Below are 18889 nucleotides of genomic sequence, written 5' to 3'. Positions count from 1 at the left end.
CACTACTTCCTCGTCGGCAAGGAAGCGGAGGTCGCTCTCCCCGTCGGTTTGGGATTTGTCATCCTCGGACCGGACGGAGGAGTCATGGTCCTCTTTGTCCCACTTCGTCGGGGCAAGGATGTCATACGCCGCTTGTGTACCCCACGAGGGCGTCGACTCTCGGATGGGAGAAGACACGTGGGAAGGATCCGACGAAGAAGAAGAGGAAGAGGAAGAGGACATGGTTGCGGGGAGGGTTTTTGGAGCACTCTTTGCGGAAGGAGTAAAAAGAGAAGCGTTCGTTGTGGCTAAATAAAAGGAGGTGGGGGTTTTAATTTCCGAGCAGTTCTCGAGGACATGGTGCCAAAGCTGTCCAAATCGTGCGAGAGAAGTTGGGAAGGCAAGTCGTCATGATAAGGCGTCGCTGCGACTGGTTCCGCTCTGCCGTGACACGACCCCTACGAGGGAAAAGCGAGTGGTTTTGAAATTATCATTACCAAAACCGGGGGGCATGTGTTATCACCAGATTTTGGCTAAATCGGGGAGGTGGGCCGCGATCAAGATGGGCTTGGGAGATTACATATGGAAGAATTATGAAGCGGCCTGGCACGGAGAATTTGGGCTAGTTAGCCCGTGTATCTTAATATAATAGATTGTATATCGGTTTAGAAGTTAGATTTTATCTCGTGCACGGTTTGGTGCACGCCCACATTAGAAAGTCCCCTGGACTATAAATATGTACCTAGGGTTTATGGAATAAACAACAACTCACGTTCAACCCCAAAAACAAACCAATCTCGGCGCATCGCCAACTCCTTCGTCTCGAGGGTTTCTATCGGGTAAGCGACATGCTGCCTAGATCGCATCTTGCGATCTAGGCAGCACAAACACGTTGTTCATGCGTTGCTCGTCTTGAAGCGCTTTTGATGGCGAGCAACGTAGTTATCATTAGATGTGTTAGGGTTAGCATTGTTCTTCGTTTAAGCATGCTTACGTAGTGCAACCCTTGCATATCTAGCCGTCCTCACGCCTACCTCGGGTGTGGGGCGGCACCCGCTTGATCATTATTTAGTAGATCTGATCCGTTACGATTGCTCCTTGTTCTACAAGGATTAGTTTAATATCTGCAATAGTTTGGCCTTACAAAGGGGGAGGATCCTGTGGCACGTAGGGTGGCGTTCGCAAGTCCTAAACGGGATGTTCCTAGGATCAACTTCATGTTGGTTTTTTGGCCTTGTTTAGGATCGGCTTACGAGCACCGTGCGTGGCCATGTGGCCCAACCTGGAGTAGGATGATCCGATTATGTGGTGAAAACCCTAAATCGTCGTAGATCTCATTAGCTTCATCTTGATCAAGCGGGACCACCAAGTATTCGTACACCCCGTACGGATCATGGGTGGATCGGCTCTTTGAGCCGATTCACGGGATAACCTGAGAGCCGATCGAGGCTCGTATTTAACGTTTACATGTATGCCCTGCGAGGAAACTAAGCGAGGCAATCTCATCACCTTCACGACCAGGTATAGGTCAGGTGGCACGCCTTGCACGCCGCAGCGCCGCGTGTGACCAGAAGAGCATTGCGGGCCGTCGCTCGGAGGGGTCTCAGCCAGCCGCAGCTCTAGGCTCCCCCCGGCTCTACAGTGTTGACAAGGCCGCTGCCCGCCGGTGGGTTTTGGCAGTCAACACCGGGGCAGCGTTGTTTTCCGGGGCCGCGACCTGCTCGGGACCAGCTCCGGCTCCATGAGGGGCGGTTCCGGCGGTATGGGCCAAGAAGTGTACGAAGTGACACCTTTGCTTCTCTAACACCTGGGAGACCCAGGCGGATGCGCATTGGTCTTCCACCGTTACTTCCTGCTCGGGGGCGGATTGGGTGGGTTTTGATTTTTCCGGATCTAAGGCGGAATCTTTGCTAGGAAGTTCCGGCGTCTCGAGATCGGATCTTCGCGGCTGCGTCACTGCTCCGGCGGCGGTCGCGTCGGCGCTACTTACCGGTGGGTTTCCGTCGGAATCGACGGTTTCCCCGATGAAGATGTGTATGCCGCCAAGCTGGGACGATGGAGAGCTTGACGGGGTCGGTTTTAGCCGGAATCCAACACTCATCCGGAGGGACGATCGACAGATTTCCGGCGTAAAGGACACGCCCCACGGCGATGGTGTCGTCGTAGCTTCCCATGGCGGAACCCTCCCGGTTCCGGCCTCCGGACGCCGCGAGGCCCCACGGTGGGCGCCAAGCGTCGTTGCCTAATCGACGGTACCTCGGAGGAGGGATCCTCACGAGGGGAGAAGAAGTAGGGGACATAGGGGCGGAGTGCACACGGGACGGTGGTACGCGAGTTACCCAGCCGGAACACCGCACGATGACGGGGCCTACTGCTGCTTGTGCGGAATTATCGCGGCGCTTTCGCGTTGTTACAATGAGTTGTGGTTGTGCCTCTAGGGCTCCCGGGATCCGGCTTATAAAGGCGCACGGATCTAGGGTTTACACGGAGAGTCCTAGCCGGATTACAGATAGCCTAACTACGGTACAATATCTTGCCGTGCACGTCACGGATCCGCCTTCCATATACGTCGTACTGGATCCGGGTTCCTCATGGGCCTACATGGATCCGGGATACTCCTAAGGTCGGTACGGATCCGGCTTACTGATCCTGGGCTGGACTTCCTCCTTCATGATCAACAGCAACTGGGCCGCCCGATGGGCCACATGCCTCATCACCGTCTGTGGGCCACCCGGGCTTGCCGGATCTAGGCACTGTCGATGGTACACCCATGAAGTATACCCACAACAAGAGGCGATGCGGGGATTGGGGAGAACCACCCCACGTCGTGTCCTGGGATTGGTGGAGCGCTAGCAACGTCGGGCCGATAGGGCTTTTAGTGACCCATGGATAAAAAGTGGGTCTGCGGGAGGGCCTCAGCGCCCTGGACGAACGGACGGCCGAGATCGCGCCACGTTTCTTATACATGAGGACCATAAACATCAAGCCTAAGGTTTTGCCCAATGTGCTGTTAAATGTTAGGTAGCTTCTACTGATCCATGCACAAATCATTTCTGTTTGCAGCTTCTCTGGAAGTCAAGTATAGATATTTGCACACTTCCCAACTGAAACAAGACTGACAAGTATATTTGCCAATTTTCTTCATAGTTCGCTTGCAGAATATTCAGTTCGTATGCATCAATGCCTGTTATGAAAGCAACATTAGGAACATCACAATGGAGTGCTAAGAAAATATATTCGTAAGCAGATGATAAGGCCATCCCGAACGAGATGCGATCAAAATTCCAAAATGGGGATAACTCATGAACACATAATTGTTTTGTTATTTCCTCGCATATATGGTCGTGGTATATCTTTATAGTATCAAGTTCACATTGATAGAAAAAGAGGATTAGAAGACGCAATGCTTAGATGTAGAGGTAGCGTAGGCATCGGGAAAAAAACTAAGCCGTCAATGACACGAATCATGGAATAGGCTGGGATTTCTTCATGAATGTCACAATAGATTTCTCGTGGATTTAGCAGGGATTTCTTCTTGAATGTCACAGCTGATTTATAGTGGATTTAGCTTTCTCTTCAAAGAGCAAACATCAAAGTATATAGTTAGCTATTGTCAAAATTTTGATGCCTAAACATACATAGATTGATCATTTAAGAGGTCTTTAAACATGAGACTGCTGTTTCAGGAAGATAAAGACAGAAGGGTGTGACCAGGACTTAAGCATCGGCCTCTAGTGCTTTTACAAAGCAAAAAAATTGATGCTCATGCATGCACGTGTGTCAAAAGATGCGAACTTGGTTGCAGCCACAGAAACAACATCAAAAGACGGTCAAGGATGAAGACAATGACCCTACCAGCACAGGATACTCTATATTTATATTCCTATTGTTCATGTCCTAATTTTCACAATGATAGTGCTAATGGAGTACTCCTCTGAGTAAAAACACCAAATTGCCAATGGACATCCATAAGTAAATGTAACAATGGGTTGGGCATCACAAGTAAAATCAAACTAATGTAATATATACAGGGAGAGAACACATTACTATGTGAGCCATAGGAATGCAGAAAATACATAACTGATATTAGCATTTTTTAGTACCAGAAGAGAAATTCAAATCAGACTAAATACGCAATTGCAACATCTCTGATAGCAGTGAAACACCTATTAGATTTTGAATGTCCCTCTTCTTAGTGAAAGAGAAGCATGCCAGTTTAACATGGAGAAGAACAATCCTAATTACGCATTTTTTTGTGTTGTACTGCTATAACACCAAAGCAGGTCGAAGAAAAGGAACCTAAAAAAATCATGCCAAACAAAAGGAGGAAAGAAGCACTGGGCAAACTTTATTACCTCGTGGTGTGACAATATCTGGCAAATACTCACTGAAAGTTCCTTTTTTCAGAAAAATTGTTGGAACACAAGCATATGTCAAGTTAGTAAGATTAACAACCTTTGGACCAAAATACTTACCCCTGCGGAAGGCGGATGGAGCACGGCAAGATGGCCAGCCCTTTAGATCAGCCTAGGCTCCTGCAGATCATCATAAAACTAATTAAAGCAAAGAAATCTTCTGAAGTGGTACCGTACTTTATTTAACCTACTTTCTGCACTCTTTTCATAAAAAATAATTCAAAGTAATTCCAGGAAGCAAGCTGTTGAAGTCGTAATGTGCTCTCTTTCAGAGATAAATTCACGTTAGCAATAGAGAAAGTTACAGGGCTAACTTCTTAAAAGAAAGTACAGAAACCATAGCCAACAGAAACATATGTTTCTCTAACCTTTGACATGTAAAAGTTTAATAGCTAGCAACTCCAGTCCAATAGTGTTCCTACCATTGAAAATTTAGAGAACCTCAAATTAAAACCCTACCATCGTAACTAACATAATTGGCGTGATAATTCTGAAAAATAAAAAGCGCAATCTACCTACAGAAGCACAATAAATAATAATAAATACGCCAAGACTTCACTATACAAACCGAGGAGCGGAACATGTACATATAATGATTTATCACCTTGCTTTACTGAAATAGCAGATAATAGATTTGAAACGGCAGTGAAAGCAAGGAGGGCATATTCATGGATCTGATGTTTCAGATTTGGCAAATGAGGCATGACTTTTTCCAATACAAATCCTTCAAATGGGGAAAACTACAGAATAACTAATTTGGCTTGTTTAGTACGAATGCAGCTATGCATACCAGACAACTCTTGTACAGCCCTACCAAGAAAACAAATCTAAAAGAAGAAATAGTAAATTCCTGAAAAATAGAAGGCACAGATCTTTTCTGTTTGCGCATGTTCCCCGGATTGCTGATCTAGATGAAATGAGGAATGCATTGATCCATGTATTACACTCTATTTATCCAATGAAAAATATATACATGCCAAATAACAATCAAACATGTCATTTTGTGAATATGCCAATATAAGGGGAGAATATCAATAAGCATTAGGAGGCAAATCAGACCCGCTAAAATTATGTATCGCAGTTTCTTTGACACATAGAAGCCAGAATGAAACTTGACTGTCTCTTATATCACTTGTAGATTAAAACGAAACCAAGCCCAAATTCAGAGCCTACATGGCCAAATTCTAATAAGCAACCGCCCCTATACTGCCAAGAACATGAGCATAATTAAATCGACAATAGCCACAAGGGATCACATATATTAGGTTGACAACGTTACCAAACATGAGAGATTTAAATCATTAGGTTGACACTTTACCAAGTATAGGAAAAGGCATCAGCCAACCTTTGAAAATATTAACAATAAACAAATATGGGTCATGTATAACTATAAAAATATCAATGAAAAATCCTGAAGCCTGCACTGTACATATAACAAAGCTTGTATTTTGTTGCGGATCATATTATTTTCTTCTCAATTGGGACACTCGCGAGCAGCTGGCCTATGCAACACAACAGCCTACAGTCCTTCATATCAAATAGCAAGCATGAATGGTAGGTGGAGACACACCAGGCAACATAGTTGGATAACTAGCAACAGAAGCTATACAAAGCTAACCTCAATTAACTGGTTCACATGTAACAATACAGTTCACTTGGTTGAAAAGTTCCCCATCCAATGCTGAAAAATGAAACAATCAACTTATTAGATGCATTAAAGCCAACCGTGTATGTATGAACAAAAAGAATCTAAATTGAAGAATTAGCAGCCACCAAAAATTCAGTCAAATGACCAATTTAGATATGTACGTGTAAACACAAATGTTGTCAAATAGAAACCTGTTTATTGAATGCAAGAACCTCTAGATCTCTGCTCAATCTAAATATCAAAAGTGTGAACAACATGCTTGGATTTTTGTTGACAACATGGTGGAGAAGGGCTGGTGGCTGCACACCTCAGCTCGTCACTGTCATCAGGTAGAAGAAAGGGGTGGAAACTATCAGCTCAACCTGTCTTCTGCCAGAGATTTCGTTTCTACTACACTGTACTAATTCAAGGCAAGGACGAATTAAATAGTGAATGCATCTGCTCCACTACACCGCACTAAATCAAGGCAAGCACGAATTAAACAGAGCAAACCTAGAGAGAGAGAGAAATTGAGGATATCCCACGAACCTTGCAGCAGTTCCATCAGCGTCATCCTCGCGGCTGCTTAGTAGCGTGAGCTCATGGAGAGGGAGGAACAGGAGGAGGGCAGCGGGGCAGACCACAATGGCTGGGAACAGGTCGACGGAACAAGCACCATGGATGCATTTCTTCATAGTTCGCTTGCAGAATATTCAGTTCGTATGCATCAATGCCTGTTATGAAAGCAACATTAGGAACATCAGAACCAATGGAGTGCTAAGAAAATATATTCGTAAGCAGATGATAAGGCCATCCCAGAACAGATGCAGTCAAAATTCCAAAATGGGGATAACTCATGAACACATAATTGTTTTGTTATTTCCTCGCATATATGGTCGTGGTATATCTTTATAGTATCAAGTTCACATTGATAGAAAAAGAGGATTAGAAGACGCAATGCTTAGATGTAGAGGTAGCGTAGGCATCAGGAAAAAAAACTAAGCCGTCAATGACACGAATCATGGAATAGCTGGGATTTCTTCATGAATGTCACAATAGATTTCTCGTGGATTTAGCAGGGATTTCTTCTTGAATGTCACAGCTGATTTATCGTGGATTTAGCTTTCTCTTCAAAGAGCAAACATCAAAGTATATAGTTAGCTATTGTCAAAATTTTGATGCCTAAACATACATAGATTGATCATTTAAGAGGTCTTTAAACATGAGACTGCTGTTTCAGGAAGATAAAGACAGAAGGGTGTGACCAGGACTTAAGCATCAGCCTCTAGTGCTTTTACAAAGCAAAAAAATTGATGCTCATCCGTACGTGTGTCAAAAGATGCGAACTTGGTTGCAGCCACGAAACAACATCAAAAGACGGTCAAGGATGAAGACAATGACCCTACCAGCACAGGATACTCTATATTTATATTCCTATTGTTCATGTCCTAATTTTCACAATGATAGTGCTAATGGAGTACTCCTCTGAGTAAAAACACCAAATTGCCAATGGACATCCATAAGTAAATGTAACAATGGGTTGGGCATCACAAGTAAAATCAAACTAATGTAATATATACAGGGAGAGAACACATTACTATGTGAGCCATAGGAATGCAGAAAATACATAACTGATATTAGCATTTTTTAGTACCAGAAGAGAAATTCAAATCAGCATCAGAGACTAAATACGCAATTGCAACATCTCTGATAGCAGTGAAACACCTATTAGATTTTGAATGTCCCTCTTTTAGTGAAAGAGAAGCATGCCAGTTTAACATGGAGAAGAACAATCCTAATTACGCATTTCTTTTGTGTTGTACTGCTATAACACCAAAGCAGGTCGAAGAAAAGGAACCTAAAAAAATCCTGCCAAACAAAAGGAGGAAAGAAGCACTGGGCAAACTTTATTACCTCGTGGTGTGACAATATCTGGCAAATACTCACTGAAAGTTCCTTTTTTCAGAAAAATTGTTGGAACACAAGCATATGTCAAGTTAGTAAGATTAACAACCTTTGGACCAAAATACTTACCCCTGCGGAAGGCGGATGGAGCACGGCAATTACCCCTGCGGAAGGCGGATGGAGCACGGCAAGATGGCCAGCCCTTTAGATCAGCCTAGGCTCCTGCAGATCATCATAAAACTAATTAAAGCAAAGAAATCTTCTGAAGTGGTACCGTACTTTATTTAACCTACTTTACTGCACTCTTTTCATAAAAAATAATTCAAAGTAATTCCAGGAAGCAAGCTGCTGAAGTCGTAATGTGCTCTCTTTCAGAGATAAATTCACGTTAGCAATAGAGAAAGTTACAGGGCTAACTTCTTAAAAGAAAGTACAGAAACCATAGCCAACGGAAACATATGTTTCTCTAACCTTTGACATGTAAAAGTTTAATAGCTAGCAACTCCAGTCCAATAGTGTTCCTACCATTGAAAATTTAGAGAACCTCAAATTAAAACCCTGCCGTCGTAACTAACATAATTGGCGTGATAATTCTGAAAAATAAAAAGCGCAATCTACCTACAGAAGCACAATAAATAATAATAAATACGCCAAGACTTCACTATACAAACCGAGGAGCGGAACATGTACATATAATGATTTATCACCTTGCTTTACTGAAATAGCAGATAATAGATTTGAAACGGCAGTGAAAGCAAGGAGGGCATATTCATGGATCTGATGTTTCAGATTTGGCAAATGAGGCATGACTTTTTTCCAATACAAATCCTTCAAATGGGGAAAACTACAGAATAACTAATTTGGCTTGTTTAGTACGAATGCAGCTATGCATACCAGACAACTCTTGTACAGCCCTACCAAGAAAACAAATCTAAAAGAAGAAATAGTAAATTCCTGGAAAATAGAAGGCACAGATCTTTTCTGTTTGCGCATGTTCCCCGGATTGCTGATCTAGATGAAATGAGGAATGCATTGATCCATGTATTACACTCTATTTATCCAATGAAAAATATATACATGCCAAATAACAATCAAACATGTCATTTTGTGAATATGCCAATATAAGGGGAGAATATCAATAAGCATTAGGAGGCAAATCAGACCCGCTAAAATTATGTATCGCAGTTTCTTTGACACATAGAAGCCAGAATGAAACTTGACTGTCTCTTATATCACTTGTAGATTAAAACGAAACCAAGCCCAAATTCAGAGCCTACATGGCCAAATTCTAATAAGCAACCGCCCCTATACTGCCAAGAACATGAGCATAATTAAATCGACAATAGCCACAAGGGATCACATATATTAGGTTGACAACGTTACCAAACATGAGAGATTTAAATCATTAGGTTGACACTTTACCAAGTATAGGAAAAGGCATCAGCCAACCTTTGAAAATATTAACAATAAACAAATATGGGTCATGTATAACTATAAAAATATCAATGAAAAATCCTGAAGCCTGCACTGTACATATAACAAAGCTTGTATTTTGTTGCGGATCATATTATTTTCTTCTCAATTGGGACACTCGCGAGCAGCTGGCCTATGCAACACAACAGCCTACAGTCCTTCATATCAAATAGCAAGCATGAATGGTAGGTGGAGACACACCAGGCAACATAGTTGGATAATTAGCAACAGAAGCTATACAAAGCTAACCTCAATTAACTGGTTCACATGTAACAATACAGTTCACTGGTTGAAAAGTTCCCCATCCAATGCTGAAAAATGAAACAATCAACTTATTAGATGCATTAAAGCCAACCGTGTATGTATGAACAAAAAGAATCTAAATTGAAGAATTAGCAGCCACCAAAAATTCAGTCAAATGACCAATTTAGATATGTACGTGTAAACACAAATGTTGTCAAATAGAAACCTGTTTATTGAATGCAAGAACCTCTAGATCTCTGCTCAATCTAAATATCAAAAGTGTGAACAACATGCTTGGATTTTTGTTGACAACATGGTGGAGAAGGGCTGGTGGCTGCTCACCTCAGCTCGTCACTGTCATCAGGTAGAAGAAAGGGTTGGAAACTATCAGCTCAACCTGTCTTCTGCCAGAGATTTCGTTTCTACTACACTGTACTAATTCAAGGCAAGGACGAATTAAATAGTGAATGCATCTGCTCCACTACACCGCACTAAATCAAGGCAAGCACGAATTAAACAGAGCAAACCTAGAGAGAGAGAGAAATTGAGGATATCCCACGAACCTTGCAGCAGTTCCATCAGCGTCATCCTCGCGGCTGCTTAGTAGCGTGAGCTCATGGAGAGGGAGGAACAGGAGGAGGGCAGCGGGGCAGACCACAATGGCTGGGAATAGGTCGACGGAACAAGCACCATGGATGCATCTCTCTGGCATGTGTTCCTCTTGCGTTGCATAAGGAAACGCTCGTACGCGTCCTGGCGGCGCCCTCCCCGCATCGATGCACGCCTCCTCATCCTGCTCGTCGACGGCGACCTCTCTACCATGTGCACGGTAGTGGGAGCCGCGCCTCCATAGCGGCGGCGACCTGCCCCTTGCACTTCTTCCTTCACCATCAGCAGGACCGGCAGGACCGGCGCTCGTGCTTGTCCCGTACGCGGGGCTCGCGCCCTAGCTGGCGTCCCGCTTGCACCGCACGAGCTGCTCGCGTCCAAGGCAGACGTTGCTCCCGGCAGGCCATGGCGACGATGAAAGATTGGCCGGAGGAGGGAGTGGCAGCGGCAGCCCAACATCAGAGACGAGGAGATTCGTTCAGGGGAGAGGAGGGGAACGAGCGGGAGAGGAGGGGGCAGGAGCAAAATCGCCGCCATGGGCAAGGGCAAAGCTCGCGTGGGGATTGGGCGAAGGGGGCTAGGGTTTACAACGGAGAGGAGGACGGGCGAGGCGGCGGCTCGAGGCGTGGCCGCGCGGGACGAAAACGGGGCAGGAGCGGGGGTGGGGGGCGAGACGGCGGCGGCGGCGGGCGACGAGACGAGAGCGCGGCAGGGGCTGGAAGAGAGGCGATGCGGGGATTGGGGAGAACCACCCCACGTCGTGTCCTGGGATTGGTGGAGCGCTAGCAACGTCGGGCCGATAGGGCTTTTAGTGACCCATGGATAAAAAGTGGGTCTGCGGGAGGGCCTCAGCGCCCTGGACGAACGGACGGCCGAGATCGCGCCACGTCAGCTCGATCGGACGGCCGAAAATCCAAACGTCTGTGAGAGCCCCATGGGGGTGCAGCAATCATACCGTGAGATACATGACCTAGTCCTAGAAAAATATGTAGAATGGAAGTGTCTAGACAAGTGTGTGGGAAAAGAGATATATTCTTTTATCCTCAGTTCCATTTTGCTCTTACCTTTTTCTTCCAGCATGTGCTTGCTAGCTATTAAAAAAGTACCATCTTTACCTCAATTTATTCCACACTAGTGAACAGAAAATTAAGCTATCAATGAAAAGATAGATCAAGTATGACCATTTCTTGTCAACGGCCCACTTGTCACGATTTGACTCAACAGCTATTGCAAGATCCTTTCCAATATAAGTGACACATTTATTCTCCAAAAAGTTACATAAAGCTAGAGTTTATCCACGTCCAAGTGTGGAAGCCCATCGGTTGTAGTGATGATAATTTTGATGCTCTTATGGACAATCCAGTATAACTTGCTCAACTAGTTTCTGTTATCTATGGTAATCTCACCCAAAGGTTCAACACGAGTAAGTGTAACCAACCGCATCTAAAAAAAAAAAAGTGTAACCAACCGGACAATCAAGGATTCTACTTATGGACTCGTAGAATCAATCTAGTCAATTTAGATCCTAAGGTCGCTAAATCGTATAATATAATCAGGATTCTAACTACATTGGCTGGAATTAATACTTAAAAAATTGTGAGCTACGAATCGAGTAACTCGTAACTTGGCTTGACTCGGCTCGAACTTGGTGTTGACTAAGTCTGGCTTGAAATTTAAAACAAGTAGGGTATACTTTTCTACGAAATTAGAGGTGAAATCTCTTACCACGAAGAACCGGAAAAACTTTAATATCGAAAACGCAACAAGTATTTCATGTGAACTCCGTTTTTGATAAACTAGAGCGTGTAATGAGAATAACCACAAACTCTAAGACACCACATGGATAAGATCTAAATAACAACCAAGAAATATGATGCAAGGATAGAAAGATTTGAGCGCTCTTCGAGCGATACGATCAAGTTACTCACTCGAGAACCCTCTTGATAGTCGACAACTATCTTATAAACCGGTCTCACAACTATGCCAATAGACCGGTAAGAAAGAAACTCTATCAAGAATAAACCTTAACCTTGCGCATTTCACTTGAGCTAGATGGTGACGATCTTGAGCGCAACAAGATGGAACACTTTCTTAATTGTGCTTGCTTGATGAAGTCCTGCGGATTAATCTCCCATAATCCCACTATGGGAGAGTATCTTTTTTGACGCATCTTGACACATCCATGATCACCATATGGATGGCAAGCTTCAAACTCATGATATCCTTGGGATGGCTTGAACGTTCACACAATTTTCTCATTCTTCCTTATGTTGATTTCTTGAAGACACACTTGAGGCCCCACTCCATCTTCTTTTTCAGAACATGCTTATCACTTGATCTTGTTCATTTGCTCCTTCTTGCAACCTTAAAGGCAACATATGATTCAAGCATTGTCTACGGATAAATTCTATAAGTGAAACTCAATACAAACATTAGTTAACATGGATTATCATTAATTACCAAAACCACACATCGGGTTTGATGCACTTTCAGTCAAACTGTCAGCAACCACGCGGAAATCGGCGGAGCTCCAGAGGAATGCATACCCGGGTTGAGACACACCAACACCAAACCTATGACCCTTGAGTATTGCAACCAATGCCACAGAGACAACACGGTCCACCCCAAGCATCAAACCTCCCAAGGCAAGGCCTCCAAGGGGGAGAAAGCGTTGCCGATGCACGGTAAGAGCCTCAGGTTTTCACCTCGGAATTGAGGAGGAAGGGTGGGGTGGGGAAGACGAGAGACCTCAAAGGCGCCTTCACGAAGGGAATGACTAGGAAGTATCGCCGCCACCGTGGTCGAAGAAACAACCAAGGTTTTCCCCCCGGCCCTCGAAATCCGCCAGCAAGCAACTCTCTTTCAACCAGAAGTCTGAGAAGAGGAGTTGTGCGTTGTCGCAACCGGAGGACATGGTCTTCAGATCAGGCACTAGCCACGAGAGTCGCTAATCACCATAGCAACCTCCGCGCCACCCAAGTAGCCATGGAGAGCAGGAACACTACCAACAGCCGTTACTCGTCGGCAAGGTCGAATGCGCCCAGTAGCCTAGGGCCGCCGCCCCGGCTTCCAAGCTCCCCAGTGCCGTCACCTTGAAACAAACTATTAGCCCCAAATCCTTGGACCAGCCAAAACCCAAGGAGGTCGCCACCCACGAGCATCCCTCTCGTCGGGTGTGGATCCAAGATCACCACACAAGCATAGAAATGGGGGGAGTGGAAGAGCCCTCTCTAGCAACCCCCGAGAGGGATCAAAACACCCCTACGCCGCGCTCTGAACCGCAGCTCCCTGCTCAAGAGCTTCCCGAGCTAGATCCATGCAAGGCCCACTACCCTGGGAGGTCGTCGAGCCAGCATTCCAGATCTGGGTCGCCTCATCGCCGAAGCTTCAGACGAGAGGGGGCACGCCTAGCACATGTAGCCGCCACGCCACCACCAAGCGACCACGCCTCTACGCCCCGTCGCCGCAACTGCCTGCACTTCAACCGCCGCACGAGGGGGAGAAGGGCCCCCTCTGTCGTTGACGCCCCTGGAGCTTCGCCCGGCGGCACCCTCTAGGGGCGGCGATGTGGAGGGGGGAGGTGGAGAAGACAAATTTCTCTGCAATCATCCACGATACCAACGAATCAGGCCATATATGAAAAGTTCATCTCTCTTGTCTCTAACAAATATTGTTTGCGTAACTCTAAACTATAACCTCTAGTGACTAAGAAACATGTCTGATCTAAATTTGAGCTCTACTTGATGGATCCGGTCAGAAGACACGATGGGGAGCTTAAATCATCTAGTCCAGCGGCGCCATGCTGGAGTGGTAGCAGAAGACGGCGCCAAAGTCGTCGTGTTTGTCCCTCCCGACCAGCTCTGCCACCACCGCGGTGGCTCCCGTGCTTATGTCGTAGCGCAGCAACTCTCGACGCCACACCACCTCCTCCTCCTCACCACCGGCGCCGTCGACGCCGTGCTGCCCGTGTGCCATCCGCACCGCCAGGCCCAGCGCCTTCTCCCCGCCGCCCTCCATGCCAGCCGGCACCACCGACAATGACCACATGAAGCACGACGCTGGGGGAGCCACGCCGGGGATCTCGTCCCAGCTTCTCCTGTGCACCATCTCCCACTGCGCCGGCGACGATGAGGATGATAGCGCCCATACGGCCAGCCCGGTGGCGAGGCCCGCAGACACTATCCCGATTCGCCCGTGCCACGCCACCAGCACTTTCCTGCCCTCCAGGCACGGTCCTTGTTCTCCGGGGATCAGCGTCGGCCGCGGCAGAGCGCCCGCCGCATCAGCCATGGCGTCGTGCCACACCATGCCGCCCCGTTCGCAGAGCCAGTGCGCGCGCCCGCCCAAGTACAACGGCTTCGATACGACGAAGTCAGACGGAGTCAGGCGCACCTCCGCGCCTGACAAACGCCAACCACCGCCGCTCGACGCTGCCGACGAGAAGCTCCAGAACCTCCATAACTCCGATGTTACCTGGGCGGGGAGGACGATGTGGTATCCGTTATGGTGCACCATGGACGGATCGTACGCGAGGCAGGGCATGAAGCGGCCGTCTCCGGCGTACGGGACGGCGCGGAACGCGCGGGTCGCCGGGTTGACGACGAAGATGGTGGCGCTGTCACGGCCACCGATCGCGTTGGCCATTAAGCACAAGAGGCCTCTCGTGACGGAGCAGAACCGGAGCTTCGCCTCCGCGTTGGCAACGACAACGGGGAGGAAGGAGAGCGATGCGTCTGGCGGGCCAACGGCGCCGGGGCAGAGGGCCTCGAGGCGTCCCCCGTGGTAGCGAGCGAGAACAGCGGAGGCCGGCGAGGGGCACCGCGCCTGCATGCGGGCGAAGGCGGGGTCGCCGAGGATGAGCTGGCGCCACGCCTTGCAGACGGCGGCGGCGCGGAGGAGCTGGCGGAAGGGGAGGCGGGGGAGGATGCTAAGGTAGATCAGATCGTCTGGTAGCTGCACCGCCGGAGACACGATCTGCGGGCCGGGAGAATCTTCCCGGAGCCGCCGCACCGTCCCGCCGCCGAGGATGTGATGGCGCCATGCCTTAACCGCGAGGCGGATGAACAGGCGGAAAGGGAGCCGGACGAGGATGCCGCAGTAGATCAGAACGTTCGGGAGCTGCGCCGGCAACGACGCCATCTGCCGGCGTGGAGAGTCCTCGCGCAGCCGCGGCACGGTGCTGCCTACGGAGTAGATGGCTAGATCATTGGCGTCCATGGCATGTCGTAATTAAGTAACATGGGGTGGCGTTGATTTATAAACAACGCAGCTAGTCTGTCTCGTACGCAATCTGTTCTTCCAAGTTATGATGAACGCTATAGGGTTTGGCTGAGGAGAGTTTTTGTCACTTTTTATAGATATATTTATGGATCCCGTAGCTAATTTTCAAAAGTTGAGAATTGATATTTAAATGCTGCAATCATATTCTTTTTACATAGATATGTGAGAGAGAGAAAATCTATGGTGTGTCTTTTTGTTGGAAGTACTCCCTCTGTGCAGAAATATAAGATGTTCGGGCGAATTTCCGACCAGGTGAAAAGCACTAAAAGGATGTTCCTACCCTTGATTCCAAATTACAATTAGATCGCGATCAGGGCGGTCTCTTCCTCGCCCAGGTCCTCCTCCCACCCGCATCTCGGCGACGATCCCTCGCCTGGGAGCCGCTTCTCCTCCACCCTAGCGACCATCAGGTGCTCCACCTCCGGCAGCGACTGCACCTTTGGCCTTCTCCTCCGCCTAGCGACTCCACCTCTGGCCTACAACTACTTTTCCTCCGCCAACGAGTTCGATCGGTCCCGGCAGCCAGCGCGCCATCGTCCCCTTAGGCAGAAGCTCATCGCTGAGGGGGACGACCCATGCCTAGATGCGGTTGGGGAGAGCAGCAACGCGCGTGATGGAGAAGGGTCGACGGCGACACGCGCGATGGGAGACAGGCGACAGCATGGGAGAAGCAGGTGGTCTGGCGAGCGGCTGCGCGACTGGGTGGTGGAGAGCTGGAGGCGTCGAGCAAGTCACGAGTGGGAGGTGGAGGGGCAAAACCGGCAAATCGCTATATTTCGTAGTGCAAAAAAAAATTGACCATGACAATCCCAGCGTCCTATATTAAGAAAACGGAGGGAGTACATTCCATTTTGGGATACACAAGAAAAGTGTGGCTTGGGTCTCCCGCGCAGCGACCCAGGGGTGAAACCCTAGCTCCCCAACCTCCCTCTCCGCATTTTCCCTCCCTTCCCTGCCCCCTCCCTCTTCTGCTGTCGACGGCGTGCGTGATACGTTGCAAACGTATCTATAATTTTTTGATGCTCCATGCCTATTTTACACCAATTTCTATTGTTTTGTTTACACTTAGCGCCCCAACCTCCCTCTCCGCCTTTTCCCTCCCTTCCCTGCCCCCTCCCTCTTCTGCCGTCGACAGCGTGCGTGATACGTTGCAAATGTATCTATATTTTTTGATGCTCCATGCTTATTTTACACCAATTTCTATTGTTTTGTTTACACTTCGTTGCACTTTTATGCATTTTCTGAAACTAACCTATTGACAAGATGCCACAGTGACAGTTCTCTGTTTTCTGCTGTTTTTGTATTTCCGAAAAGTTGTACAGAAAATATTCTCGGAATTGGACGGAACAAAAGACGAAGTTCCTATTTTACTGTAACGAAGACGGAGTCCGGAGGGCAGACGAAGAAGTGACAGGAGGAGGCCACGCCATGCCTAGGCGCGGGCCACCCCCTGGTCGCGCCTAGGGGTGGTGTGGGACCCTCGGCGCCCACCGACCTCTCCCTTCCGCCTATAAATACATCTGATCGGGAAAACTTAAATATCTGGGCCTCCATCCACGAAAAGTTCCGTCGCAACCGCCATCGCTGACCTTAGCTCGGGAGGGTTCTGAAACTCTTCCCGACACCCTGCCGAAGAGGGAGATCACCACTGGAGGCCTCTACATCGCCATGCCCTCCTCCGAAGTGATGCATGAGTAGTTCATCTCTGGACTACGAGTCCATAGCAGTAGCTAGATGGTTGTCTTCTCCAATTTATGCTTCATGTTTAGATCTTGTGAGCTCCCTATCATGATCAAGATTATCTTTATGTAATGCTACATGTTGTGTTTGCTGGGATCCGATGAATATTGAATACTATGATTGAGATTGATTATATACTTGTCATATGTTATTTGTGATCACATGCTCTCTGTTGCTAGTAGATGCTCTGGCCAAGTATGTGCTTGTGACTCCAAGAGAGAGTATTTATGCTCGATAGTGGGTTCATGCCTCTAGTAATCTGGGAGAGTGACAATAACTTCTAAGGTTGTAGATGTGTTGTTGCTACTAGGGAGAAAACAACAATGCTTTATCTAAGGATAATTATATTGTTTACTTTACACACTTTGCTTAATGCAATAATCTGTTGCTTACAACTTAATACTGAAAGGGGTGCGGATGCTAACCGGAAGGTGGATTATTACTCATAAACGCAATTGGATTACGGTCTATGTATCATGTTGTAATGCCCAACGGAATCTCATAATAATCATATTGTCATGTATGGTCTTTATTTTGTCAATTGTCCAGCTGTAATATATTCACCCAGCATGTTATTTATCTTTATGGAGAGACATCTCTAGTGAATTGTGGACCCCGGTCCTTTCTTTTACACTGATAAATTCATCTACGCAAACACATGTTCTATTTATTTTCTTCAAGCATTGTTCTCTTTATTTCACTCCAAACAAACATATCTTTCCACACTATACGGTTAATCCTTTGTTTTCAGCAAAACCGGTGAGATTGACAACCTCACTATAAGTTGAGGTAAAGTATTTTGGTTGTGTTCTGTGCAGGTTCCACATTGTTGCTGACGCCGGTAGTGCGCCCTGCCAAAAGTCAGCTAGCAACACCTTCAGAAGTGATTTCTTTCTCCTACTGATCGATTAAACCTTGGTTTCTTACTGAGGGAAAACTTGCTACTGTGCTCATCATACCTTCCTCTTGGGGTTCCCCAACGGTGTGCTCTACACTTATCAAGCTAATTTTCTGGCGCCGTTGCCGGGGAGAAAGATGATTTCTGCAAGGGGAGTCTCTCATCTCCAATCTCTTTACTTTGTTATTGTTGTGCTTAGTTTATTTTACTTTTTATTGTTTGATTCTTTATATCAAACTAGCACAATGCCCGCGCTTTGCTGCTGAAGGGCGAAAATTGTTAAGTTTCAATACCGGAAACAACAAATTGTAGACTTCCAATTTTTACCATTGGATTTGTCGTTTGTTTTTCAGAAAATGTTGATTGGTTGATCTAATTAAAACCAAAATGTTTAGTTCCTGAAAAAAAACACCAGCATGCAATTTATTCATCAAACTGAAGTTGAATATTAAAGAATTACCGTAGGAATAGTTAAACAATATACATTAGTTAGGCAGATAATTAAATTCCTTGAGAAGAAGAGTTAAACAATGCTAGAATGTATTGATTGCTCGTTGTTGTAATCCCTGAGAGCATCTCCACTCGTCTCCCCGACGAGGCCCCCGAGCGACGTTTTTTCCATCCGGACGGCAAAATTCGGCCAAGTCGCGCCCCCGGTTCCTCGTTTTCATCCGGATTTGGCCCTTCATCCATCCGGCGAGCCCACGCCATCCCCGGTCC

At 46.9% G+C, this 18889-nt stretch overlaps 1 protein-coding gene across 1 annotated transcript; it reads right to left on the bottom strand.

Annotated features, from left to right (window-relative positions):
- Positions 1-14034: 14034 nt before the first annotated feature.
- LOC124662974 lies at positions 14035-15468 on the bottom strand. The gene has a single exon (XM_047200742.1). It carries the CDS (start codon positions 15466-15468, stop codon positions 14035-14037), a length of 1434 nt encoding a protein of 477 aa, XP_047056698.1.
- Positions 15469-18889: the final 3421 nt, after the last annotated feature.

The sequence above is a fragment of the Lolium rigidum genome, chromosome 6, assembly GCF_022539505.1.
Source record: "Lolium rigidum isolate FL_2022 chromosome 6, APGP_CSIRO_Lrig_0.1, whole genome shotgun sequence".
Lineage (NCBI taxonomy): Eukaryota > Viridiplantae > Streptophyta > Magnoliopsida > Poales > Poaceae > Lolium > Lolium rigidum.
The sequence above is the reverse complement of the archived record's forward strand: the minus strand, read 5'-3'. Positions and strand labels throughout refer to the sequence as shown.

Coding starts and splice junctions, on each gene's coding strand:
- LOC124662974 (XM_047200742.1), bottom strand. CDS start 15,468: ATGGACGCCAATGATCTAGCCATCTACTCCGTAGGCAGCACCGTGCCG.